The sequence below is a fragment of the Balaenoptera physalus genome (assembly GCF_965194825.1).
Source record: "Balaenoptera physalus genome assembly, chromosome: 5".
NCBI classification, from domain to species: domain Eukaryota; kingdom Metazoa; phylum Chordata; class Mammalia; order Artiodactyla; family Balaenopteridae; genus Balaenoptera; species Balaenoptera physalus.
The window spans coordinates 85,202,664-85,225,941 of record NC_138884.1 but is presented as its reverse complement, the minus strand read 5'-3'; the positions used below and the strand labels follow the sequence as shown (position 1 = coordinate 85,225,941).

Here is a 23,278-nt window from a genome sequence, read left to right as displayed (position 1 = left end):
AATCCAAGCACTTTAAACTGATTTTCAAAAACCTACTTAAACATTAATAGGTTCCTTAGAACAATTGTGAAACAGGCTGATGTTTCCCTCTGAAAAGCATAACTATCCTACAGCAAGACTCTTGTCACAATGTGCTGTCATAGCCCACAGGCCAAAAAATTAGCCCCTTTCAACCCAATCATATGAAAAACGATTTATCACGTCTCCTGTGTGTAAAGTATGTTTCTAGGTCTGCATCACAATCAAAACTACACACTTCCAGGGCTTCCCTGGTGGCGCAGTGGTTGAGAATCTGCCTGCCAATGCAGGGGACATGGGTTCAAGCCCTGGTCTGGGAAGATCCCACATGCCGCGGAGCAACTAAGCCCGTGAGCCACAACTCCTGAGCCTGCGCGTCTGGAGCCTGTGCTCTGCAACGGGAGAGGCCGCGACAGTGAGAGATCCGCGCACTGCGATGAAGAGTGGCCCCCACTCGCCATAACTGGAGAAAGCCCTCGCACAGAAACGAAGACCCAACACAGCCAAAAAATAAATTAATTAATTAAAAAAAATACACTTCTCTTTGAAAAAAAAAAAAAGGGGGGGGAACCTACGCACTTCCAAACACAGTTTTATAATGGGCAGGTACCGCAACATGGTATACTGGACTGGGAGTTTCTAATGTTAGTTACGTTATATCCAGTGCAAATCAAAATCGTGCCTGATGAATTTCATTAAGCGGACCCCTCTCCATCTCCCTCTAAATTTCATCAAAATTGTTGCAGCTGGGCCTGTACCACTCAGCTGCAAAATATGCCTAAAAATTCAGTAGATTCAGAATGTGTTAATGCCAGAGATATTTCAGATTGTATACATTGATGCATAAATATTTCAGATGGAGAATCATGGAGATCTGAATCAAGAGGAAAGCCACCCAGTTAGAAATGCTGGATACAGAGTGTAAAGAAAGGTTTGATTTTACCCGTATGTCTTATGCTGGGTTGGCTGAGTCACTTCAGCTGGTGGCCCTAATACAATTAAAATAGTAAACAAATGAGTAGAAATTGTTTCTAGAGGAGAGAAAATGAGTCTGGGAATCAGAACAAACTGTAACCAGTGATAAAGCTAATTATTTAATTGCCATCAGCATTCAAAATGTATAATTAAGGCTGAAAGCCATTCATTTTATGACTAAAACCATCTGTTATGATCCTTTACAATTTCACAAAATACCTAAACAGTCACCATCCATCTTTGCTTGGCTGGACTCTCCCATTTTCTATTTTCTTCACACAGTCCCTTCATCCCATCTCAAATCCCTATGCCTGGTCAGGAGGTTCATCTCGACTGCTTCACCGCGCTGCTGCTCTCCACCCAGCCCCGGTCCTTTATATGCAGGTGGACTTGAGTTAGAATCCTGGCCCCGCAGCACCTGAGGGGAAACTGTACTCTAACACAGGACTGTGGCAAGAACGAAGCCAGATTATAAGTGGACAACACAGGTCTTCCCTTCCCCTCCCCCTCCTCCCCTCTCCATTTCAAAGGTGTCTTTTAAAATAAAAGCCAATTGGCTCTCTTCTCGTCCCCCACCTTTGCCTCTGCCATCCGTCCACCTCGTCCTTTCCCCTCTTTGTTAACTAGCAGTGTACTGTCTGTAAAGAAACAGAGGACACCCTCCACCGCCCTCAGCTCCACCTGTTCTTGGACTCTGGGCATCTTCTGGCTGGTCTCAAAGTTACTCTAACCCAAGCAGCACTCTGACCCAACCCCAGGCCCTTCATCTACCACCAAGACCTTGGCCCAACTACAAATATGACCCCTATTTCAATCTGGCTTTACTGGCTCATCTCCCTCAGCCTCAAAACTGTGAGGATCTCCCCGACCCCCCAGCAAACGAGCAAGTATCTCAACAGCGTGCTTCCAGCTACTCCTTCACCTCAGACCTGGTGAGCGACCTGCTTTCAGGGCCACCTTCTTCCTCCCGGTCACTCCTCCGTCCAGTGCAGTCTTACACTTTCACTTAGAGCATTTTCTACACCATAACAGAATTCTGGTTTACCCGTCTCCCCCATAGGCCTAAACTCCGTAATGCAAGGATCATGTCTTATTCCTACTTGAACTTCCCCAGAGTCCAGCCTACAAATGGTGGATTGAGTTAAATGAAGTGCAGGTGCTTCAAATTCAGCATTCCTCATTGCCAGCCAGGTGTTTCTCCATCACCTGCTCCTGTCTTTTCCCCACTACCACTCCTGGTTTAGATGCAACTCTCCCATGGACCAGTAAACTGGCCTCCTGGTCATCTCCCCACCTCTGCCCTGTCCTTTCAACCCTCCTCCACTTTGCTTTCTTCTCTCTTTTTTGGAGTGTGCTTTAAAACCTAACATGGTCTACTCACTCTCCTGCTTAACAATCTCTGTTTAAGGTCACACCTTGGCATGAGATCACAGGCCCTTCGTGGACATGGACTCGCCTCCTTCCACTTGGCTCCAGCCACCCTACCTACTGTTGCTAGAATACACCATGCAGCCCAGGCTTGGATGTCTACATTCAAACGGTTCCCTCCTTCTTACTAGAACTTTCCCAGCGCTGGGAATGACAGGAGCTCAAAGGATATTTGCAGAATGAATGACAAGGTGTTTCTGTTTGTTTGAAATCATATATGTGGTACAAAGAGCACTGGCTTTATTACCCAGAGGCTCGGGGGTGAACACAGGCTCTGTCACTTAGCAGCTCTGCCCTGGGGCCTGTCCTTTCCTCTGAGCCTCTGTTTTGTTATAAATAAAAGAGAACTACTTAACAGGGCTGTGGTAATAATAGAGTTCATAGATATAAACAAAGGATGTAAGAACAATGCACTTAGACCAACTATCTAAAATAAAAACCATTCAATACACTGAATTTTTAAAGAATTACTGAGTTGGTTCCAAACAGTACCAACTCACGCATGACCAGCATCTCCTGATCACATGCTGAAATTACTTAGGGATCAAGAATTGAGTCCTCAAATCCGTGGTTTTGGAGGTCATCGTTCTCAGTGTTCCTGGCGTCTCTACAGAAGAACTTGGCTCCATCCAGTCCTGCTTCTTTCAGGTGTCCCGGCCGCTTAAGACGGCAAAGTGCTTGTCACGATTGATTCTGTCCGCAGGAGTGAGGGTGTCACACGGCAAGGCATTACTTTAGAGATCAGACTTGGCTTCTTTTAAGTCAGTAACTCTGCTCTAATTTACGGCATATTAAACAAAAGCAGGGGCCCGAGGGTCGAACCCCTGCAGCGGGCTCACTCACCATGCAGGCGGCCTGCACCGCCTCGGACACGTTACCGGCATTAGGCTCGCACCAGAAAACGTGGCACTCAAAGTGCTGGTTCCCAGTGTCCATGATGAAGGCAAACGTATGCACATCCTTCCCGACGCCCATGAAGGATAGGAATCGCACCCGACACTCCACCAGGATCTCCTCTTCATTCTGCAAGAGACGCTGTTCAGCAGCTCTGGCCAAAGTCACAGACACGTTTGGACCTTAAGTCATAGAATCCGCTTAGAGTGGCTGCATAGAGGAAATGGTGTCTAAAAATATACAGCCAGACTGAATTTAGACAGGACTGTATTTTTCTAGAAAGGCAAGTTTCTAAATGTGTCTGGAGAGGCCTCACTGCTGTGGGTGCCTCGTTCCGGCATTTAATCTGCTCTGAACCACACTGCAACTGGGTATGTGTGTTCCGGACTCTGTCTGCTCGACTCCAAGCCCGTGGCTTCACTGTGGGCAGGAACAGTGTCATGTACACTTTTTCCATATTGCCCATACAGTGGCTCAGAACCCACTTGCCCAGGCAAACCCACCGGAAACCCCAGAGCACCAAGAGGAAAGGAGCCGTGGGCTCTCTTTCCATCCAGGTCTTCTTCCCCAACTAAACAGCACATTGAATCATATTTCTATCTAAAACTATGTAAAACAAAAAGTTGCCAAATACTTTTTTTTTTTCCTTTTTCACAAACTGGTATCCGTATGGTGCCGAGTTAAGAAGTGTTTGGAATTCATTCTTATGAACACCACATCCTTTGCAGCAGCCATATGCAATTTCTGAAAATTAGTAAATACATCCAGAATAACGCTGACTTTTGGCTAACATCTTGACTTATTAAATATTCACTCAGGTGCTGTGGAACTGATTAACAGGCTGGTCTTAGAGGCTGGGAAGTTTTGTTGGGAGAAATGACATTTACATTGAGATCTGCGTAGGGGCTGGGAAGGCAAAGGGGTAGAGCACAGAAGGAGTAGCACTTGCAAAGGTGCTGAGGTAGGGAAAGGCACCACATGTTTGCAGACCTGAAGAAAATCCAGCGGCGCAGGCTGGAGCGGCAGGCAGGGTCAGTGAGCATCTTACTCCTCTTTAGAAATTGAATCGGGCTTGAAGGTGAGCTGCTAGTGGACAGAAGCCAAGAGCAGACCAAGGACTTATGGTCTTTCTGTGACAGATGCCTCACAGAGGCAGAATGGAAAACTGATCCTGCTATACTTCTCGCTGTGTGCCTGGGGGCAGTTACTTAACCTCTCTGTGCCTCAGTTTCCTCAACCACAAAGTTGAGATAATTTGTGTTGAGGCTAACGCTGGCCTCTCTCCAGATGACCAGTGGTCCCTGCTACCACAGGACGTTCCACTACAGAAGCATCTCCTGCGCCCCAAGCTCAGATAACAGCCCAGTCAATACCGGAGCCTGGAGAGTGGCCAGAAAACCAAGCCCCATTAGTGAGTTACTGCTAGTATCAAACAGTCACCTCTAGCAAATGATTCCAATCTCCCAGCCTTCGTAGGAAGGAAGAATGAGGAGCGCCAGAATAGAAGCCTCTGAGGTGTGCAGAGGTCCAGGCACAAAGGGCAAAATGTCTCTCTCTCTTTTTTTAATGTAGGCTATTTTAATCACAAGCGAGCACAACTCCCCAGAGGCCAAGCCTTGGCACGTGCCTGAGTTTCACGGGAGCTTACTGTATCCGAAACCTCACTGGATTCGACAGGCCCACTCCATCTGCCACCCTTCTCACCTTGTCACTGATGACAGTCACAGTAGCATCGGCCACGTTCATGTTCACCGAAGGCCAGTCCTCCTTGCTGGATGAGGTCGTAAGACTTTCTATGGCATTGTTCAGGGTATCCATTCCTGTGGATGGAAGGGATAACTGAAAAAGGTCCTAAAGCTATTTCTGAATCTCAAACGTGGGCCCAAATCACCCAGTAACACCTATGCCCAGACTGGTCTTTTTTTTTTTTTTTTTTTTTGTAGCCCCAGACAAGACATTTCATTTGAGCATTTCATTGCTCAATAGAAAAGAGATGCCAGCTTTTTCAACAGAAAGAAGGGTCATGAGAACCTCCAGAGAAGCAGCGTGTGATGTCCTGTCTAACCAGGACATCTCTCTCCCTCCCCCACATCTCTACAAAGATTCCCCAGCTCCGAGTGTATAAACAGTATTCAAATGCTACCTTTTCCTAAGCAAGGAACCTTGAAAAAGGGGACCCAACAGAAGCCAGCACCTGCCAGATTACCCTGATCACCTTTCACTGTACTTTGTCACTTAAACAAGGCCAAGTCTGGGCGGCCCCTGGACACGAATAGCACGTGCTATTCGATGGGGCTCTTCGGCTGGGTGTTTCCACAGCTGCTTTTGGTGGGGGTGGGTGGGAGAACAACGTTACTGAGATATAATTCACATACCATACAATTTACTCACAGTGCAAAACTCAACGGTTTTTAGTATATTCAGAGGTGTGCGACCATCACCACCATCAGGTTTAGAACATTGTCATCACCCCAAAAAGAAACCCCGTACCTTTCAGAAGTCACCTTCCATTTCCTCCCAGCCCTGTCTCTAGAGATCTGCCTACTCCACTCATATAATTGGAATCGTACAGGATACGGTCCTTTGTGACTGGCTTCTTTCATTCAGCATCGTGTTTTCAAGGTTCAGCCATGTTGCAGCATGTCTAATACTTCATTCCTTTTTATTGCCAAATGAAGTACCACTGTATGGAAGTGTATTTTATGTATCCATTCGTCAGCTGATGGACATTTGGGTTGTTTCTGCTTTTTGACTATTATGAATGATGCTGCCGTGAACACTCGTGCACGAGGTTTTGTGTGGACACATGTGTTCGTTTCACTTGGATACAAAGCCCAGGAGCAGAACTGCTGCATCAGATGGTAACTCTCTATTTAACTTTTGAGGAACTGCCAGACTGTTTTCCAGGGCAGCTGCACCATTTTACATTCGCCCCAGCAGTACGTGAGAGTTCTGATTCCTCCACAGCCGTTTTTTAACCCAGGAAAAGGCTACCTCTCTCAGCCTCCTCCCAGCCTGGTATGGCTAAGCAACTAAATTCTGCCCCTGAGATGTGAGCTGACTGCTGACTGCTGTGTGCACTTTGGGGTCACACCTTAACAGGAAAGCAGGAGGGTTCCTTCAGCCCCCTATCCCCGCCCAGCACGTGACAAGGACTGAAGCAGGTGCTCTGGGGGCGGGGCCCTTCCACAGCCCTGGCTCACGCAGCTCTGGACTGTCAGTGAATGAGAAATCGGGTCCGCTTTGTTCAAGTCCCTGTATTCTGGGACCATGCATCCGAGGAGCTCAGCCTGTCCTGTACTGACCTTTTGATCAGGACTGTCCGTGCGCTCTGGCTGGTGACAGTGTGAGGGTCCGATTCAAGACAAGGCGAGGAGTGAAACAGCAGACCCCACCCCCATGGGAGGGTGAACGTCTCTCATGAGCTCCCAAACGCTTGCAAAGTGGAAAGACAATACATGTTTCACATACCGACTGGTTTGTCCACAGGTAGCATGCCCAAGTACTGCACGTGGAACTTCTGGACCAGCTCAGTCTTTGGTGTTGGAAAATCTACTACAGGGAATAAAGCAACACATTTTTCTCAATGGTTCTAACAGACACATAACGTCCTATGTTTCTAGAGGTCAATGTGCCAATCATGCTATAAGAACAGCCATTTCTTCCACCAGACACTGGGGCTGTCAATCAAAATCCCATTCACCTTTCATTTCTAGGTAGGAAAGCATCTGAAAGCAGGAACTGGAATCTATGTGTTAAGCTGTGACTCTCTCGGATGTGTGCTAAGTAGAAGCTTTGGGTGCTCTATTTATTAGGGGAGGTTGATGCCCTGAGGAAATTTAATCACAGAGGGCGAAATCAGAGACAGGAAAAAATGACTAAACTGAGCTCCCCAAAATAGCAACACACGTATTTTTAAACTAGCTGACCCTTACCCCAGGCTGTACATGAATTACAAAAGCACTAAAGATACTTTTCTTTACTCTTGTCCAACAACAATAAAACTCATCCTGGCCCTTTTTGCCTAACCCTGTTGACACAAAATCAGCTCTAAGCCGCGCCCGAGGTCCCGAGTGCAGGCTTGGCCCGGGTCTGCTGAGTCGAGCTCAGTTCTGAGGGAGACTAGATACACCAGGGAGCCGTCCGAGACCCTGCGCTTGGTGACCTGGGCAGAGAGCGCCAGGGAAAGGAGCAGGGGCGCCGACCTACCTTGCAGGGGCACGTCGAGGTTCACGTGGGCCCTTTCCTGCAGGGAGCTGCAGGCCAGGGCTTTGGCGTTCTTCCGTTCGGCCATGATCTGAAGGAGAGAAAACACAGCTTTGGCTCAGGGTTACAGACCCCGTGTCCTCAGCTGTTCCAGCCAGTGGAGTGTCTGCGCTGACTTCACTTCCAAGTTAAACTGGCTTCAGTCTGCTGCCTGACTCCTCACCCCCATCTCGGAGCCGCACATTTTGAGAACTGTGCCCATTTTCTCTGGGGAGAATAGTGAATGACTGTTCCTCAGAGTAACTAACAGTCTCCTGATTGTTCGGAATTCATTCTTCCATTTACCAGGCTCCCACCTCTACTGCAACAAACCGCACGATCCCCCGGGTCATGCGTACACCTCCCGGCCCACAGCGGTCAGTGGAACACAGGGCAACAGGGCAACGGATTTCCCCTGCTGCTTCCACATGGCCACTTTCAGGGACTCTTTTCAGGGCTCTGGGGACAGAGTACCTGGGTTCAAATCCCACGCCTGCCATTTACTAGCGGTAAGCGGCCTTGAGCCAGTCACCTGCCCTCTTGTCTCGTTTCCTCCACTGCACATGTGGATAATATTTATGTCCCTAATAACAAAATAATTTCAGTCCTGACAGTAAATACAAGCACTCAGAAATATTAGCTGCTACTGCTGTTGGTGTTATGGTCACACTGTTTAAATCTGTCAGCCGTCTTTCTAAGTGCCTCTCCTCTGTTGGGGGCACTAACATCTCCTTCACTTGACAGTCATCACTTCTCACCCCTGTTCACAGTGCTGTGGGTTTAGGGACTCAAAGAAGCCACCTTCAATGACCGCAAGAGCAATTCACACCTTCATCCCCTGCCCGAGCTTTCCATCCCAAGTGCAACAAGTCATTTTCCCCGGAGCTCCACTCTGCCCATCTCCAGATCTGCGCCTGGGTCAGTGGGCAGGAGGGCTGCTGACAGTAAAATCCAAGATTTACTGAGCACTGACTCTGTGCCAGGCTGTGTTCTGAGGGCTTTATGCTAGAATATAAGCTCCACAAGGGCAAGGATTTTTTTTTCTGTTTTGGTCTCTGCTGTCTCCTCAGAACAGTGCCTGGCACATAAGCAGCATTCGGTTACACTTGCTGTGTGAATGAATGAGAAAACGAAACCCGGGCAGCGCAGCATGCTTCAGGGCTGCACAAGGAGCAGCCGCCCCAGTGCCACCCGTGCAGGAACGTGCACACGGGCTGGGGTGAAGGCGGGGTCTCCGGACCAGCACCCACCCTGCAGGTCCCGGTCATTCGGTCAGAGCAGCAGACTGCTGGGCTATTCTGGGGCTGGGAACAGCTCCCAGCCCCTACCCTTCCCTTGGGAACTGTGGCTTACACAGCAGGCTTTGCTCCTGCTGCAGAGACCAGGCTGGGCTGTGGAGGTGGCCGTGACCTGGGCCTGGCTAGCTCGGGAGGACCTGTGGGAGTGAGGCTGGGTAATGATGCCAGCCTGGAACCAGAAAGGTGACATTAACACAGGGGGTGGCAAAGTCCTGTGTTTAGATTCAAGCAGTAAGTCTGGGGAGTGGAAAGGCCTGGCTGAAGGAAGTTGGGGACAGCGTCCTGGAGACCTGGCTCCCACTACTGGAACGCAGGTCAGCGGGTAATGGGACTGCTGAGAACGTTAACTATGCATCCTTGGAGGTCAAAGGGCACCATGGCCAAGGCCCGTTCTCTGTTGACTCCCTTGTGGAACACTGGTCCATTCGAGGGAACCAAGCAGAGCGTGCCCAGAAGAGAATGGTTAGGAGCCTGGTCACCGCGAGACCCGAAGGTGGCTGAAGCGACGGGGGGGTGGGGTGGGGGGGTGGTGGGGGATGCATTCTGGACAAAGGAGGAAGCCAGGAGCAGGAAGGCTGGACGACAGACACGTGTGTCCAGCCCTCTACACGTGCCAGGCACAGTGCGCAGCTCCAGCCGACTCCAAATCGCAAAAGCTGCCCAGCAAAGAGACAAACAAGGAACCTCTCTCCTCTGCTACAGGCCACACATCTCAAGTAAACACACGGAGGTCCACACAAGGAAGGGCTCTGCAGCAGCCGGAGCCGCTGCATTACACAGCCGCGTCCTGACAAGTACGAGAGCCGGGCAGAGGGGGGCACGAGTGTGTGGGCATATGGCTCTGCGGGGGGGCGGGAGGGGGCGGGGAGGGAGGCGGTGAGGCTGGGCTGGCGACTCTGAGGCTGTGACTCTGGAGGAGTAAGCGGGACACGTACCAGTGTGAGACTGTGACCGTGGCCCTGCCTCGCCGCTGTGTGTCCTGCGACGTCAGCATGTGTTCACAGCAACCCCCGGCCGCCTGCACTTCCACAGACACCCCAGCTGGTTTCGTACCCCACTCCCTTCTTCCGGGGTCCATGCTCAGATCAGGTGGCCCAGCCCTGGGAAACCTGCCCTGACTCCCTGCCCCCGCTTTCCCGCAGGGCTCGGGATACACAGCTCCTCCGCCACCCCGCTGTCCACCTATCAGACCCCCCGGACTGTGGGAGGCACCAAGGCCGTACTCCTTCTGCAGGCGGAGCGCCATTTAGCACGACGCCTGACACGCAGAACAAGCGTTAACCACGCTGGCTGGGCTGGCGGCCGCCCTGCTGCTCCCGCAGCTCGACCTGCAGGTCAGTGTGCCGACTCCCCCGTCCTTCCACGCGCCCTTCCCTGCTCAGCGGCGGGCGGGGAAAAGGAGCGGGGCGGACCCCTGTGCCCTGACCCACCTTACCTTGGAACAGATTTCGTGGAGACTCGTGGCAATGGCTTTTGCTGGTGTGTCACATCGAAATACATGACATTTCAAAATTCTTGTGTCTTTGTCTCTTGCTACGTAAGCAAAATCTCTGTGCAAACAAAGTTGATCGGTACATTAGAATGAGGAACTTTCACAACACACATTCTAGCGATGAACGTTAACTGAGTGAGGAGCCAGCGGGTCAGAGGTAAGCACAGTACGCAGTGGTTAAAAAAATAAACAAATGTCAACAGCCACCTCAAACACAGGCACAGCCGTATGGATCCTAGGAACTCATTTCTGAGTAAAATAACTACAGTGTGTCCCAGGCTCTGCCTATTGAGCTCCTGGATACCTTAATGAACAACGCTTAATGAAAACCGAACTTTACAGGAACCTTCTACCTACAGTAACAGCAGATATCATGGTTATAAACACGATGATCACAAAACAGAAGACAGGCTTGAGAGGAGCATGAATTTGCATGAGCGATGCTACAGTCATGTGTAGCAGAAGCAAAACAACAGGCTCTGATGTGTAAATGTGTGCCCAGAGACCGGATCCGACCCGCAGCTGCAGTTGACGGACAGTCACGGGGACACAAAGAGACGCCACAGACTGAAGTCCTGTCACAGGCACTTGGTTCCGCTAAACACGCCTCTTACTCCAGGGCTTGGGGCGACGGTGGCGGCATCACCCTGTATACCGCCAGCTCAGACGCCGAGGTGAGCGTGCCGCTAGCGCTGGATTTCAGCGCCTGCTTTACTGATGAGAAGGATACTGTGCCCGCGACACGACCTGGCTTCAAAAGAATGACACCACACAACTAAATTTCTCACTGTTATTATTGAGGACAGTGGTTTAAAAGATCAGAGTGTTTATGGAAAATAAATGCTCCGATTTACCCATCTGGTAAGGGATCACAATGACTTCTTTGCACGTGTTGCTCTGCCAGGATCCCTGTCTGTAGATATAACCATGGATGAATTTATTAATTACTTTTCTTAAGGTAAGAGCTGGTGGTGTTCTCACAGACCGGGATAGATTTTTCCCCAACACAGACTTGGCTTTTTTGGGAAGGAACAGAAGTCTATCCGATGGAGGCAACTGGTCGATGGAGACAACTGGTCACTGTGAGGGCCTGGCCAGAAAGCCTACCCGGTGGCCTTGCTGTGCCCCAGGCCGTCCTGCAGTGGCTCCAGGCCAGGGGCAGCTTTACCCACAGGCACTGGAACCTCCGCCTGTGCACACCTGCCCTCGGGCCTGCTCTGCTCCACCTTCCCCTGCGCCCTCACGTCCCACGTCATTTGGTGTCCTCCACGCTAGCACCGGGGGGGACTTCCTGATGCTCCCACCCCCGGCCCCCGCACTCCACGCCCAACCCCCGTGTTCAGCTGATTTTACCTCCTGGCAGTGTCTTGAATCCAACCCCTTCCTCGCCAGCCCTGCCACCACTCAGGCACCCTAGGCGGGCCTCGCCTCCCTGCCTTTGCTCACACCGTCTCCATGCCCCGGCCTCGGGTGAAGACGCAGCTGAAGCTGGGTGAGTACCTGCCGGGTGCTGCCGTGTCCCCCGGACGCACAGCACTCGCCACTGGGTACCATGGGCGTCTGCTCGTGAGTTTCGTCTTCCCCACAACCCCTCGAAGCTCCGTGAAGACGATCTGAGCCTTATCCATTCCCAGCACCCAGTCTGGGCCCAGCCATAATTGGTACGGAGTGCCCCCCTCTCTCAAGCATAGGGATCCGCAGCACATCCCCCCCCCCCACCGTCTCCCGGCGGGAAAGCTGGCTAGTGGTCAGAGGTGTGAACGGGTGCCGTGACAGTGGGCTGAGGGGCTGGGGGGCTGGGTGAGGAGCTGGGCCCAGACTTTGGGGGCGAGCAGAGCCCTATTCCACACTGTGCTCCTGAGGCCTTTCCATCCTAGTCTCAGCCTCCATCGAGACAGCATATTGCTTCAAAAGGAAACGACGAGAAGGCATCACTTTTGGAGACATGCTCAAGGGGAGTCTTGTTTTTGGCCCCCCTCCTTCTGGCTACTTCTCTTTCCTGGATAGTTCCTAAAGTAACATATGCAGTGTCTCGCCACGCACGACTCTTCCTCTTCAGAATTCCATTCTCAGTCGCCATTTTCTGAGGCCAAATCTCTTTGAAGTTCTGTGGTCACCCACAGAAAGTCCAAAGACCTTAGTCTGGATTTCTGGAGTCCCAAAATTTGTCCCACCAACTCTTCCAGCATCCTTACTCCAATTAAGGAGCTCTCCCCTCTGCTCCAGAAAGCTGGGGCTCCACGCCCGCTCACGGTACCTCCCCTTGCCTGGCGCGGTGACCACTGGCCTCCCCGCATCGTCTGGAGCTCACTACTCTACCTACTCTGTACGGCCCAGCTCAGAAGACCTGCCTGGCCCTCCGGCCCCCAGCACCTTGCTTGTGTCTGAATGCCGACAGGCTCTGTAGTCTGCACCACAAAGGATTACAGCTCGTTACGCCCTACCCTTAGTAGTTACTGTAGAGATCTTACCTCCATCTGTCCTCTGAGAGAGCGAGTAAGGGACGGTTAGAGGGCAACGGGTCAGGATCCAGGCAACCCAACTGCTAGTCCCATTCCTGATTCCACTGAGCTGTACAACACTGGGCATGGAGTCAAACCTCATCTCTAAGTGATGGAACATGATTTCCAAGGTCCCTTTCTGGCTCTGATATCCTACGATGTAATAAGCTTCCAAGATCCATCCTGCTCTCCATGACAGCTGGTCGGCCTTACAAGTGTAGCAAGTGCAAGGTCACCATCACGGAGGACCAAACAGGCCCTGATCAATAAACAGCTCCCATCAAACTTCAGCTCTGTGCCCTCTGCTCTTTCAGAAGCAACCCCTTAGGAGTAATTAAAAAAAATTATTATTATTAATCTTCATTTTCTTCTGGCTCAGGAGAAAGTGATTAACGCCTAAGGCAACCATCTGGAATCCACATCTCCTCAAGAGGGCAGCTCAGCAGCCGCAGGCTCTGTTTGGGGGATTCTGACCCTTTTTTTTTTTAAAACAGCTTTGTCTTTTCCTGTTCCCTCACAGGTACCAGGCTAACAGATCAGAGAAGCAGAAATCTGCCGGTAACTAACCTCCCAGGAGAAAACAAGTGCCTTCTTCTCCTCACTGCGGGGGTCAGGAGATTTGCATGTCTCTCCTGTTTTACTCCCATGAAACATATCCCAAGTCACCCTAAAAGAGCAGAAAGCCTCGAACACGGGGACTTGCAAGACCGCTCTCTGACCTGGAGCACAGACAGTTCGGACAACTTCCTTTGTGTGCAATGAAATATATGGCTGAGTTAATCTCATTATTGTTCAGAACGAAATCCAAACACCTCTTAACTGGTTGTTTTAAAACCTTGGCTTTTCAGCACCTGATTTCTGAAAAAGGCTGCAGTGGTAGACAGAATAATGACCCTCCCAAGATGTTCCTGTCCTAACTCCCAGAATCTGTGAATAGGTTACCTTACATGGCAAAAGGGACTCTGCAGATGGGATTAAGTGAAGGATCCTGAGAAGGGGCTGTTATCCTGGATCACCTGGGGTGGGCCCAACACAATTACAAGGGAGAGGAGGAGGCACTTTCCTTATAAGTAAAAGAACCGGCGCAAGGGCCACGAGCCAAGGAAGGCAGCAGCCTCGAACAGCTGGAAAAGGCAAGGCTGAGTTAGTCTCCACGAGAGCAGGGTGGAGAAGACAGATGGGTAAGAGGTACTGGAAGGGTGGCTGCGGGACTGAGGGATGTGGGAGATGAGAAGGAGAATGCAGAATAACTCCGAGGTCCCTCCTGGGACAGCTAAGTGCCCTCACACTGGGGACGGCAGGGGGAAGGATCTGGTGAAGGAAGCTGATGAGCTCCAGGTTGGACAATAGTGTGAGGTGCTTGGCGGGGGGGGCGCCCACCAAGCAGGTGGACACTCGGTCCCCGAGCTCAGGCCTGTGGTCCGGGCCTAGGGGGCAGCTGAGGTCAGGGGAGCAGATGGGAGAGTGGAGAATGAGACAGACAAAACAAGGTCTGGACTCCAAGGAGGAAAGGCATTTGAAGGCCTAATTGAGGCCAAAGGCCCAACGAAAGGGTGAAAAAAGAGTGCTGGGAGTAGGAAAAGCCCAGGACCGACTGGCTCCAAAGAGCCAGGAGAAGTTTCAGGAGAAGTCCCCAGGGCTGCAGAGGCTGGGCAGCAGGAGACAAGCCACTCGGTCTCAGCGACATGGAGGTCTGCGGTGACCTCGGCCTGCCGGGCCCTTCCCCTGGAGAATGGAGTTTGGGTCCCAGCTTCAGGGTGCAGGAGTCAAAAGAACACAGTACCTCTTCTTTTTCTCCTCCTTTCTTAAACTTCTCATTCTGGAACTTCTCAAACACACAGTAGAGAGGACGGTCAATGAACCCATGTCCCATCATTCACTTTCACAATGACCAAGGTGTGGCCTAACTCAGCCTTTCAGACTTTTTTCCAATCGGTATTATAATCCTAAAAGCCCTCATGCCGGTATGTAAGAGCAATTTAACATTTTCTAGAGCTTTTCCTATATTCTGAGGGGGACAAGAAATTGCTTTAATTACCAGCCTCCACGGCTTGAGTATCCCTGACAGATCAGCCCAGCGCCACACGTGGGAATTTGGGAGGACAGAGCAGTGGGCGTCGGCGGGTGTCACCCAGCCAGCCGCGGGGCATTTCAGGACCCCTCCCCTGCGGAGCCCTCGGTGGCTCTCCTGCCCCACCTCGCTCCTCGGAGCCGCCAGTGGCACTTGGGCTGCAGCTACCCGGTGCCCACAGCGCCGAGAGCGTCACAGCTCAGAGCCAAGATGCGCTCAAATGGGCTTCCGCGCCTCCCCCCGTGGTCACGCCTCCTCCAGGGCCTTGGTGTGGTCTATAAAACCACAGAGCTGGCCCAAATGACCCCCGAGGTCCAGTCAGAACAGGCGCCCGTCTTTTCTAACAAATTCGGCTAGATGCCCGTCCGTCTGAGACACTGTGTCTGACGCTGAGCAGCAAGGACCACTTTTGTCCTTTGCTCCAGCTCACTCCTGCAGGAGCCGTTTGCTAAAAGAGGTGCCGGTCCCCTCTGGAGTTTTGCCCCATTTATTTCCTGCAGTCAGGGGATCACTGCATTTCCTTTATAAACCAGGAAGTGGAAGGTTTATAGCTAAGTCTCTTCCTTAAACTGTAACAGAAGTGAATCAACTACCTTTCACCATTTGTTGGCTAAGCCCTTGTGTCTCCAGCTCTTTTTGTTCCTCTCCTTTTGCTCCTCTCCCCAGTAATTATTCCCCCAGAGGACCAGCAGCGAGTTCTGACAGGGAAAAATGTCAGTGCTAAGACATCTTACATGACAGCCTCAAATTTCTTAATGGCAAAGAAAAAGGGCAAAAGATTGCTTTTATTGTTCTCAGCTGAACAGCATTTTAATCGCCCTGTAGGGGCTTAATCCATCTTTACGTAATGAATGAATAAACGATTCTTTATTCAAATGGGTTCTATTAAAAAGTAGCCAAGACAGAACTGCTCACCCTTTCCCTAAGTCTCTCCCACCGCAACCCTTACATAAATGAAATCTGCTTATGTGTTTATCCCTCCTCAAAAGGTATTTATAGGCACCTACAGACCTCGTAGCAGTTACCCAGGCTAACATTTCAAAGTCCCTCCTTCTACAGCAACCCAGACAGGTGGTGCCTAGAATACATCAGTGGTATAAAACCTCATTTACTTAATGGATTAGGAGCTCCACTGCTGAATGCTCGCTGCGAACCAAAATATATTTTTTCTTAATGATGAATGGAAACTTGCCTCCCTGCAACTTTTGCCTATGGGATTGGGCTCTGCTTTCTGGAGCTGCCCTCCTCAGGCACATGACAGCCCAGATGTGCCTGGCAGTAGCTCTCTCCTCTCTTTTCTGTTAGATTCCCTGCCATTCACTCTCTCGCTAAATCTTTTCTGTTAGCGCTCCTGACCAAGTCTCCACGATTTGGTAACGTCTTTCATATAACCCGTATTTTGCTCAGGTCAAATCTGTGAAGGCTGGCACACGAAGGCAATTGATGAATGTTAGTTGTTATTATAAGTTAGGAAAACGAAGTCAAAGAAAAAGCCCACTTTGAAATACTGTCTCCTTATCCACGAGGGTTGTTTTAATAAATCTTTGTACTGATATGAATATAATAACACTTGTTGAAATGTACCTAAAGACCCTTATCCTCCCAGCTTATCTTTCTGTGGAAGCCATAAGCGAACAGCGTTGTTACCACTGCAGAGGACTGGTCCCACCTGCAAATAAGGACAAAAGAGCAGCGACCAGATTGGATCTAAACACTCTATTCCCAGCCCTTTATGATGAAGGGTTTTCTCTCTTCTTCATCTCACCTGCATAGGGCCTGGAGGGAGGAATCCTGTTTTCAGGACTGCCTGCTCTCCTTTGCCTAACTGCTCTTGTTTTCTGATTGCATTTTGAAAATCTTGTTTCGGGGGGGTTGGAGGAGGAAAGAGGGGGGAAAGGGGATGAGAAATGTCATCTTCCTAAACAGCTAATCCAGAAGGTTACACACACACACGACTTTGTTTTTCAAACTGTACCCACTGGCACATGCACCACACGTGGGCATCGTTAATTTCACAAAGCTCAGGCTCTGGTTTGATAAACTCAAACTCTCCTTCTTTGCAAGCTTAAGAAGATGCTAAGTTTGTAAACTCTGAAAGGGGCATTCTAGCAACTCATCACCTGGGTAAACACAAATTCTCTGCAGGGAAACCTTCACCAGGTGCTTTCAGGAGACACACAGACTGTGTACACAGCAGATCTGAAATTCTACCACCTGCAAATAATCCAGGTGGCTTGGGCGAACCAGAATTTGTAGCCCTCTCTAGAACAGTCTTGCTGTTAATATTCAGAGCAACTGGTTCCCAGCGAGGACACGGAGGGTAGGAACTAGCAAAGATCCGGAAACATCCTTACCATGCACTCTGACAAGACGTGTGGTGACTTCAGACAAGGGAGCTCGTATCCAAACCCACAGCCCTCATCCTCCAGAAACCTCCATCACCTCCAGGGGCCCAGAGCCTCCTCAAAAGTAGTGAGAAAGTCAATCAAGCTCCCAAATTCTCCTAAGCAGACCCTCTGGAAGACCGACTGTGGAAGTGCTACTCACCCAGCCTACGCCGTCTCCCTTCCCGCCAGCCGTTGAGCTATGACAGCAGCTTATCCTAAGGGAGAACAGTGGCCGCTAGCTGGAGCTCAGCCCCAGCCAGGAGGGAGCCCCCTGGGACGGACTCCAGCACCAAAAGCAAAGAGGCCAGCGCTGGTGTCGCTTCACTTTGCCAAGCAGTACTCACAGTCATTTTTTCAGGGAGAAAAATTCCAAAACTTTCTCCTTCCATCAAAAATGGAGCTTTTATTAAATGACAGAGCTGAGGAATCATGGCGCTTAAAAGCCCCCAATCAGCCAAATGGTCAGGCTGATGGTCAGAGCGTGGGAAACGCACACGTCTGAGGTATAAATGCCTTTCATTTTGGAGTTACAGCCTTTTCATCATTATCTTCATCTACAGGTGGGAAGGGAGAAGAATTCCATAGGTTTTTGCTAATAATCCAGACTGAAACTGAGTCAGTCCTGCCAGCTATTGGCCTAGAACCAAATCTCACCAACGAAACTCTACAGAGAAGTCCTAACAAGCAGGTCCTAGTATTAGTTCTTCAAGAAGCACAAAAAGCCTCCTACACAACATGGTACGTAACCTGACTATTTCTACCATGCCTTCTCCCCAGCATGCTGATTAGACTCTGCTCGGCCAGTAGTGACCGGGACCAAGTCACTGTTCTGCCCAACACCTTCCCCAAACAGGGTCAAGCAACAGAGGATCAGGGACCCAGAGGCAATTCCACACTATTTTAAATGCAGGACACATAACAGTGATGATGAGAAAAGGTTAAACAAAACAAAGTTCTGCCTTTCAAAGACAGCGATGGCTATGATGGTGGCGGCAGGGCATGAAGAAAGCAAGTGAGCTTTGCCAGACACTTAAGACAGCACAAAGGGGGAGAAGTGAAAATTGGTTGGTTACCTCTCTCTGAATCCGGGAAGGCATGAGGGGACAGAGCAGAAAACAACACGTTAGCATTCACATGGCAACCGGTGAATAACACAGTCCCGTCAACAGCGACTCTGAGCTCTGACATCCCATCTTAGTTCCCAACTTGGCTGCAATTAATAGCCTTTCGGTGCTTATTTTAGCTGAACTCTCTCACACAGAAGTGTGTATTTTGAGCCGCATTACGATGAAGCCGAGAGATGCCAGCTGAGTTTACAGAGGCAACATATCAACCTGGGGAGGTAATCAAGCCTAAAATATCACAGTGAAATACAGGAAACCATTTGCAGTGAACAGAGGCAGAGCACTTATCCTCATTTTCCAGCTCCACCTGCTGCCAATAAAAAAACGTATGGAAACAATGACATGGCAACAGCCTTACCTGCTTTACCAACACTTCTGACATCCTATTAATAGAGCTACAACATTACACTCCAGGTACTTTCACGGAACTGCATCCACAGAGGGCAACAGAGCAGGAGGGGGCGGAAGCAGGGCAGCCGGCCAACGGCGGAGGTGGGACGAGGCCGGGCCAGTAAATGAGCTTAAAGGTGAGAAAACAGATTTGTGCCGGGGAAGAGAGGGGTGGAAGGTGGAGAGGAGCCGACAGCAATTTGGAGTCTGGGGCTGAACGCGTTGAGTTCCATCCCCAGAGCTGCTCTGAGCTGCCAGAGCAACGCTAATTTCGCCACTTAACCTCCCGACCCAGAGTGCTCACCTCCCCCTGCTGGTCTCAGCACAGCCAGTTTGAAGGGGCCCGAGGACAGAGCCCCAAGTCAGTCACAGGCATGCATCCCACTTGAACAGACTGAAGAGGCGGATAATGAGGAGGAGAGGCAGAAAGCTGCCCTTGCAGGGGCCCTGCGGCCAGGGTCACGGAGCGGCCAACAGGACCCTGCGGAGATGAGGGCTGAAATCACGGTGTGAAAGAGCAAGCACGCCCCGCCACTGGGCAGAGAGGTGAAGCTGTCCACCCGGATACCGAACAGCGACAATGACATCTTATCAAATGGGGGGAAGGCAAGCCAGCAAACAACCCAGGTCGCAGATACAAGGTCTTACAGGAAAAACAACAAATGTTTGAGTGTGTATTTTAATATATGCGTGGCAACAAATCTGGAACAACTTAACATCCAACTGTCAACTTTTACCTGGTGGGGGGATTACAGAGGACTGTATTTAATATAGTCGTTCAAATATTATACAATAAGACGTGACTTTTGTAGTACAAATATGTAAACATCTACCTCAACACTTGAGGAAAACCACCTGTGACACGCATGCCCCGAGGCGCAGGTAACCACCCTGCAGTAGATGTGACGACCACAATCACACTCCCAGCCACTACCAGCCTACCATTCACTGAGCTCCGGCTCTGTGGTGCCCTAACAGCAACCTGACAAGGCAGATACGACTGTTCTCACTGACAGAAAAGGAAACAAGCTCAGAGGAGTTGAGCGACTTGACCAAGGTATACGGGAAGTCAGCGTCTGACTGTAGGCCTGCAGGACTCTCATTCTGGTCTTCTGGGAATGCGCTTAGGACGGGAACCCCACGCTTCTTCACAGTCCTGCAGAATCACCTCACAGTTTGTCTCCCAAATGAGCCAGCACGCTGCTATGGACAGCTGTTCAAGATGGGGCAAAGGGTTTGCTACTGGGGTTTTAGGTAAACGGGGGGATCCCCCCCACCCCAAGGCCTGTGAACTTTTGCACGGGAAGAAGGAAGCTGAAAATTCCCAAGAGAGGCCCTTTAGCTGAGTAAGCAGTCAGAGCTGTGTTCAAATCCTGCTGGTTACTTACCCTCTCTTTTTCCTGGGGTCCCTCTCTGTGCCCCTTGGAACCTGTTTCCTCGTCAGTGAAAAAGGGACAAGGGCCCCTGGCTCAGGGTAATCATGCGAACTCAATTAAATGAGATGGTGTGTGCAAAGAATGCATGTTCTGTTACAAGTGCGACAGACTGCGTCACTATAGTTATCAGCCCCAGGTCACCTGACGGTGTCATGTCTCAGTCAGGTCCTGCTGGGCAGCGTTTGAGATGAAATGTCTCCCACAGAAGGGAGGTCACTTGGGGGAGTATCTGTGGCCTCTCCTCAGATTTACTGGGCACCACTTACCATAGCATTGAGGGCACCTCCCTCCACCTCGAGCCTGCCCCTCTGCACTGCCCCACTATCAAAACCAGTCTTTGGAGGCAATTTAGATCATCAGCAAAGGATCCAAAGACCTGGACTCCAGTCTCAGTTTGAGTAAACACTCTGTAAATCACTTAACCTCAATCTTGGGTTTCTTATCTAAGATCACATGCTCTTGGAAATCTCCTAATGCTCAGATTTTTATCAGAAAAGAATTCAAGTGCTTTGACTCTTACTACAAAAAAATGAATGGGCAGCATTTCTTTGACTAACTTTCGATTTATGCCAGGTGCTTTTAATTTTTTATTCTTAATAAAAAGCCTGTGCCTAGTATACGTAGTATACTTAAGTAACCTTAAGTCTAGCCCCCCAAGGACGCAGTCTGTTTCTTTTGTGTATAATTATTATTGGCGCCTTGGATATTTGAAATCAGACCCATTACTAGTGATTCACTTAAGGAAATGACATCAATATGTAGCCACTATGCTTTTCCCTGAGGGCAGTACTCAGAAAAATGACACTGAACTTTTAACAATGTTAATTTGTTTGGGGTTAATAGACACTGCTTGATTTAAGTGTTGAAGAGAAAACCAGCCATAAATAGGGACTTCAGAGAGATCTCTGAAATGTCATTCGAAAAATGCAGCAGAGTCCTAGTGGCAGCTGCTTCACCAATTCGACACCTTGTAATGTGCTGGGGAAGAAACATCAGCCCAAAGTTGGGCTTCTGCGTGAAGCGCCATTCTGAGAGCAGGGAAGGCTCAATTTAGAGTCAGGTGCAAGCTTACTCCTGGTCTCACCACACAAGATGCCAGTGGGGAGAATTCAACCCCATGATGAATTCCACACCAGCCTCACACCTGAAGGCTGCCTGATCTCCACGCTCTCGGCGGCTGTTTCTTGGGAAAATGAACGGAGGAGTAATTGGCAATGTTTTCATTAAAATAAGCCTGAAATAACAGAACTACTTGGCATGTGTAACCGGGCACCCAAATGAATAGGAAATTCCTCAAAAAAAAAAAAAAATAGCATACCAGAATAACAATGTCTACTCCAGCTCTTTGGAAGAGGACGCATCTCCCCAGCACAGCCACCTACTTCGTATGCAATGCACACCGTCTACTTTTCACAAACTGAGCACGTAAAGCAAAGACTTGCCAGGGTACTTCTCGCTCCATGTTTGCAGAACTCTCTGCTTCGTACTACTTTTTGATGCTCGTCTGTCATCACTGAGAGTCTTTTGAGCCTTCTGAGCGCCAGCACAGACCAGCATTATCCACATGGCAATGAAGTAAAGACGTAAAACTTCATATCATGAAAGCTCTCAAACCAACTCATGAACCTGACAGTTTCTCTTTTTCCCCAGCTTCAAGTTTTTTGTCCCTGACGTTTATTCACTGTCTGCATTTGGTCAAGGCCCTTAGCCTCTCTGTTCTTCAGTCTCCTCGTCTGTGAAACGGGAGCAATAAGTGGTACTACTCATTTCCTAAGAGCGCTGTGAGGATCGCACCCATGAACCCGTGTCAGACTCTCACAGCAGGACGGCGTGCATTGTGGACCTGATGGGTACGCTGAGTAGTGCCGTTACCAGCTGAGGGGGAGGAGGGGGAGGAGGGGGAGGAGAGGGGGAGGAGGAGGAGGAGGGAGAGGAGAGGGGGAGGAGGGGGAGGAGGGAGAAGAGAGGGGGAGGAGGGAGAGGAGAGGGGGAGGAGGGGGAGGAGGAGGGGAGGAGGGGGAGGAGGAGGGGAGGATGGGGAGGAGGAGGGGAGGAGGCGGAGGAGGGGGAAGAGGAGGGGGAGGAGGGGGAGGAGGGGGAGGAGGGGGAGGAGGTCTGCCAAGAGGAAGGTTTCTAACCTGTTTTGGATCATGCAACCTTTTTTGGACTCTGATGAAAACACTCCAGATAGAAATACATACAGACCCACACTTTCACACACCATCGCAAGGGGGTGGGGGAGAAAGTTCAATAGTCCCTGAAACTCATTCACAGACCCCTTTAGAATCCACACCCTGCAGGTGAAAGAGCTCCGAACTGAATTCTGAGTTTATGCAAATTTACCTTCTGGTGCCTAGTGAGTTTCAGAAAATGCAGCTCAGGGAAAGGTTCTGTCCTTCCCAGAACGAAACGGCAGCAGGAACACCTCTCTCTGACAAGTGTACCTTCCTTTGCAAAACGAGTATCCTTCCCGCCTCCCTGCTCCTGTCTCCCCCTACCCCCCCACCCCAGCACCAGGGAGCCTGTTAACTGCTGACTGGCAGACACAGGCCTTCCCCTTCCAACTAGAGTAAGTGTGAAGTTGAGGATCTAAAGTGGTTTAAGGTTGTTGAAATTCAAGGCACATTCTTCTAAACAAAGGACTTTCTCATGCCACTAGAGAGAAGACACAATAGTTACCAGTCAGCTTACTAATGAGGCAAAAAAGGATATTTGAGAGCAACCAGGAAATGAGAATTTTTTTAAGTGCATCTTTGAAGACAGCAAGAATTAACGAGCGTCTGCTTTCGTCTGTGCTGTATTACAGTTAAAAACAAAAACCAAAAAACCTTGCTTCTCTGAATATCTGAGCAAAAAGAGAATACACACGCACAACTTATATTTAGTTCTCAAGTGAGAGATAATTCATGCCACATTATGGTTTCACGGTATAAAGTTTAGGGCACAATCAAAGGATAAAATTAATGTAAAATATACCTGAATTGTGAAACCATGCGCTGGCTTCCTTCCTGAAAGTAGA

The 23,278-nt window shown here is 50.0% G+C and overlaps 1 protein-coding gene across 20 annotated transcripts in view; it reads right to left on the bottom strand.

Annotated features, from left to right (window-relative positions):
- Positions 1-23,278, bottom strand: part of APBB2 (amyloid beta precursor protein binding family B member 2) — a 363,347-nt gene that overhangs the window by 4,676 nt on the left and 335,393 nt on the right. For 16 of the 20 annotated variants that reach the window (XM_082464206.1, XM_082464207.1, XM_082464202.1 and 13 more), the window contains 5 exons: positions 10,294-10,408; positions 7,525-7,612; positions 6,787-6,870; positions 5,020-5,135; positions 3,265-3,444 (listed from right to left, as the gene is read on the bottom strand). In XM_082464206.1, the coding sequence (XP_082320332.1) occupies positions 3,265-3,444; positions 5,020-5,135; positions 6,787-6,870; positions 7,525-7,612; positions 10,294-10,408 (583 nt within the window). Of the gene's footprint in view, positions 1-3,264; positions 3,445-5,019; positions 5,136-6,786; positions 6,871-7,524; positions 7,613-10,293; positions 10,409-17,469; positions 17,489-18,382; positions 18,525-23,278 lie in introns of those variants that run through there. The other 4 variants (XM_082464198.1, XM_082464195.1, XM_082464201.1 and 1 more) reach the window with 3 other exon arrangements.